Genomic DNA, 4,839 nt, shown 5'->3' on the forward strand with positions numbered 1-4,839 from the left:
AAACCCGTAAAGAGGAGCTTGGGAAGAGGGTGTGACAGAGCTTTCGCCGACGTGGATAGTTCAACCACAGAAAATGGAGGAACCACTTGAAAACCCAGAACCACCTACTGCCTCTGGCTAGCTTCGGACACACATGCACTGTTCTTCATTTACTTCTCTTGCTAATATGCAAATTGCTCTACCTTTCATCCCAAGTCCTACTCATCAAATATATATATATATATATATCAGCGCGCTCTTCTCTTGTAATTTACGACCAAATTCGCTTGCAATTCCTGTTTTTGACTTTTTAGGTACAAATCAACCGCATGAAGTATTAAGTAAAACCTTCTAATTAATTACTTTTATAATCTCCCCGCGTGTTTTTTTTTTTGTTTCTAGTGTTCATCAATCACCGATGAAGCGAAAATGTATACACTTAAATCTAGATTATGTAATGCTATCGCATATAATATATATAAAAGAGAATATTTATATTTAGTATGACTGGCAGTTTGACATGAAAATATGACAAGAAAAAAGAAAGGGAAGACAGGAGAATTGAGAAAAGGACAAAATAAAGGTAGTTTGAAGCTGCTGGATTGAATCAACTTGAGTTGAAAGCGAAGAAGATACACACAGATCACAGATGCTCCTCGTCCGATAGAAGTGTCGTCTCAACTCTTGCTTCGATCCTTGGATTCCTCTCCCTGTCTCTCTCTCTCCCCACCTCTTCTCAATATCTTATACATCCCTCCCCCTCCTCCTGCATTCTCAATCTCGCCATGCCTTCTCCTTCCTTCCTCTCTCTCCTCTCTCTCCTCCTTCTCTCCTCCTTCTTCTTCCCACCTACCAATGCCACCGCCCCTCGTCGCTTCAAACAAGCCCCTCGATTCTACAACTCTCCTACATGCCCCACCTCCGACGACGATGACGCAGCCGTCCACGTCGCTATGACCCTCGACCTCTCCTACCTTCGTGGTTCAATGGCCGCCATCTTCTCCATACTCCAACATTCCTCCTGTCCCGACAACATCGTCTTCCACTTCGTCACCGCCGCCTCCAAACCTTCCTCCTCCTCCATCCTCAACCGCACTCTCTCCACTTCCTTCCCTTACCTCCGCTTCCAGATCTATCCCTTCGACGATACCTCCGTCTCCGGCCTCATCTCCTCCTCCATACGCTCCGCACTGGACTGCCCTCTCAACTACGCACGTAACTACCTCGCCAACCTCCTCCCGCCGTCCGTGCGCAAAGTCGTCTATCTAGACTCCGACTTAGTCCTCGTGGACGACATCGCCCAGCTCGCCGCAACACCACTCGGCCCCGATTCGGTTCTGGCCGCGCCGGAATACTGCAACGCCAATTTCACATACTACTTCACGCCGTCGTTTTGGTCGAACCCGTCGCTGTCGCTCACGTTTGAGGGTCGGAGGGCATGTTATTTTAACACCGGCGTGATGGTGATCGATTTGGAGCGATGGCGCGTGGGAGATTATACGAGGAAGATAGAGGAGTGGATGGAGCTGCAGAAGAGAATGCGGATTTACGAGCTGGGATCGTTGCCTCCGTTCTTGCTGGTGTTCGCGGGAAATATAGCTCCAGTGGATCACAGGTGGAACCAGCATGGGCTCGGCGGAGACAACTTCCGAGGGCTGTGTCGGGAGCTTCATCCTGGCCCGGCGAGCCTCTTGCATTGGAGCGGGAAGGGAAAGCCCTGGGCACGACTGGACGCGAACAGGCCTTGCCCATTGGATGCGTTATGGGCTCCTTATGATCTTCTCGACACGCCTTTCGCCTTGGAGGCCTAGTCCTCCACCCATCTTCCTCCTTGTTTGTCAATTTTGTTTTCCATAAATTCAAAATTCAAATACCTTTCTTGAATCAGAGATGGCGCCACAGTCACTCGGGCTTTTTATGCATCACGGTGAGATGCTTATGATTATCATTATTTTTGTTAACGTTGTACAGTCACCTACATATTCTGCTAGTGTTTTTTTTTTTTTTGGGAGCTAGTTAAGTGTATGACTCTTATAGATGGAATAAATCATGCACACGAACTCATCACTTATTTTTGTAGTTCACGGAAAGGATCGCAGGCAATTCATTTCATTCTGCCAATTTTTTTGTGGGATCCAATTATGAGACCCATTATTTGTGTGCCATGAATTTAGTCTTCACATCCGCTCCCCCGAGCAAAGGAACACATGCGCAGACCATAAATAATAATATTACATCTCCAGATTTGATAGACTACATCTGGTCCTGTGAGGAGACATTATTCGATGCAGTCAAATGATTTCGTGCGCGCCCCTTTCGATTACTTTAATTCAAATAATCATTATAATCAATAAAATACCCATGTGTAAGAATTTTTTATGACATGTTAAAACTTTTGTTGGAGTCAAACACACGATTTAATTTATTTATAATATATTCCTAGTTTTAAGGGCATCGGATCTCTCATACTGGTATATTGGGTGTGGATGTGAGATCCTAGACCTCTGCACGAGGACGGTGTGAAATTGTTAATTTAATTCATAAATGTTATGAAAATAAGAAAAATAAAAAAAAAATTGAGAGAGAATAAATAAAAAGTTCTTCTTCATCTTCTCAAACTTATCATCATTTAATACATGCCATGCTACAAAAAACTTAAATCTACATAATTGTAGAATATATAATAACTGGAAGTTATGTATTAATCTTGGAAAACTAGGTCCCAAGAAGCTATTCATGTTCTAGGTTATGAAGTTTTCAATATAGAATTTTAAAAGACAATTCTTAAGTGTGATGGACATCCACGTTGAAATATAATATTCACAAGAGAGTAAAAGATTTCTGAGGAGGATCAACGTTTAAAAACGACGAGAGGTATGGTAGTGTATACTCAATATTTAGGTCGTTCATACATATATTGTATATGGCAAATGTGAATAAAGTAATAGCGTTTCTTCTTTTACAAAATATTGAGGAGCACCAGTTCGTGTTCACTTTGGCATATATTTAGTTTCACCTATACACATCAACAAAATGATATGAGTTGGATTGTAAACATGTATAATTCCTTCTTTCATTTTTTTTTTTAAAGTACAAACTCCATCTCAGCGTCATTTTCAATGCTATTGAGCTTAAGAACGCGATCGAACAGCATACGGAACTAGTTCGAGTACATAGAACTTAAGAAATCTTACACCAGTGATGTGAACAAAGCCAATAAATGGAAATACGTACACACGCAGCAAGGACTAAATGAAAATAGTGACCAACATTTGAACAGACACGGAGTCCAGGATTGGTTGAGTCATAAATATGGCAACTGCCAAGTGTCCAGTATTTGAGTACATATTCGTTGGTAGCACTGTTTCATTGCAAGGAGACGGGGAGAAGATGGAAGAGAGAAATAGCCAGAGATTGTTGGCCCAACAATCTAAGGAGAAAAACCAGACACCAGCTTGGCATTCATTGGCCCATGGGCCAATGACTTTGGGTCCGTCTTAACTCATGTCTCGACCTCGGCCGATTCAAACTGGTCAACACGCAATCTAACTAGTAGCCTTATTTATACATGCTTGCCTAATCCGCCTGAAAATTCAACTTCTTATTTAATTTGAGATAACTATCTTACCTACCATAAAGTAATATGAATATTAAATTTTTTATATTAAATATGTTTAAGAATAGTATACATCATTAAAATAGTTTAAATTATTTAGTTAGATACTTCAAAAGCTTATGTATTTATAATTTACTCCATTTAATTTTATTTATAGGTCATTTTTATCAACCTTATTAATACAAATATAATCAAAGCATAAGGACTAATTGTAAATAAAATGTCAAAACTAACCCTCAAATGAAAAAGCAAAAGCTACAATCAATCAATATAATTATGAGTGTGAGGGTATTTTGAGAAGTTCATTTTGAAATGCAAAATCATCATTAGCAAGTGACTAATACTGTGGCTCATATTTTCCTTCTAGAGTGCGACTAATAAAGCAGACCAGAGAGAGTATCTTCTAATCTTTAGATGTGAAATTTCTTTTATGTTTTAATATTCTCCATATTACTTTTTTTCCCCTTTTCTTTTCATTTTTTTAATCTTAGAAACCTTAAATCTATTTAATTATTCCTCCTCCTCCTTTTTTTTAATCTCCTATTTTTTTTCTCTTTCTCTCTCTCTCTGTTTTTTTTTTCCTTTTTTGGGTTCCCGATCGAATGGCTTGTGATATCATGCTAAATTTTTTATATTAAGTATATTTAAGAATAACATATTCTACCAAAATAGCTTAAGCCATTTAATTAGATACTTTTTAAGTTTATAGATTTATAATTTATCTTTTAATTTTTAGATGTAAGACTTATGTTACGCAGTAATTATGAATAGCAAGCATGAGAATTGAAAGCAAGACCTGTGATTGGTAACAATAGTGGTTACAACTTATAGATTGTTATAAAAGCCAAGTTATACATGTCAACTTCTTTATCTTTCACATCCTTTCCTTGTACTGAAGGCAACATTTAGAAACGAATATCAATTTCACTTTCTTTTCTTAGTGTATATAAAAAACCAAATCGTGAAAAGCGCAATTGACAAACACCAGGTTTTATATATTTTTATTGTCTCTTTCGATGTCAGGTTCCGTATTTGTATGTCTATATCTCTTTAACAGGACGATGTTCAAACTACAGAAAAAAAATTATAATAGTTAAACCTGTGGGTCTCTCCTGGGTTGTTCGAGGCTGAATATGGAATGCGTCAAAAGTAATTCGTCTTGATCGATAGTTAGTAATTGGGAAGTTAACAAGTCTTTCTAACCAATATTCACCAATTTTAATGCATCTGGAAACCCAATCTTC

General features: G+C 38.7%; 1 protein-coding gene across 1 annotated transcript; it reads left to right on the forward strand.

Moving 5' to 3' along the window:
- Positions 1 to 597: 597 nt before the first annotated feature.
- On the forward strand, positions 598 to 2,063 carry LOC129311575 (probable galacturonosyltransferase-like 1). Its single transcript, XM_054953914.1, has one exon. The coding sequence runs from the start codon at positions 765 to 767 to the stop codon at positions 1,788 to 1,790; it is 1,026 nt and encodes a 341-aa protein (XP_054809889.1). The 5' UTR covers positions 598 to 764; the 3' UTR covers positions 1,791 to 2,063.
- The last annotated feature ends 2,776 nt before the right edge of the window (positions 2,064 to 4,839 follow it).

Source organism: Prosopis cineraria, unplaced genomic scaffold, assembly GCF_029017545.1.
Source record: "Prosopis cineraria cultivar Desert tree isolate PC_DT_omini unplaced genomic scaffold, ASM2901754v1 PC5, whole genome shotgun sequence".
In the NCBI taxonomy this organism is placed as follows: Eukaryota; Viridiplantae; Streptophyta; class Magnoliopsida; order Fabales; family Fabaceae; genus Prosopis; species Prosopis cineraria.

Bases quoted from the DNA above. Each gene is read 5' to 3' on its own strand.
- LOC129311575 (XM_054953914.1), top strand. From the start codon at position 765: ATGCCTTCTCCTTCCTTCCTCTCTCTCCTCTCTCTCCTCCTTCTCTCC.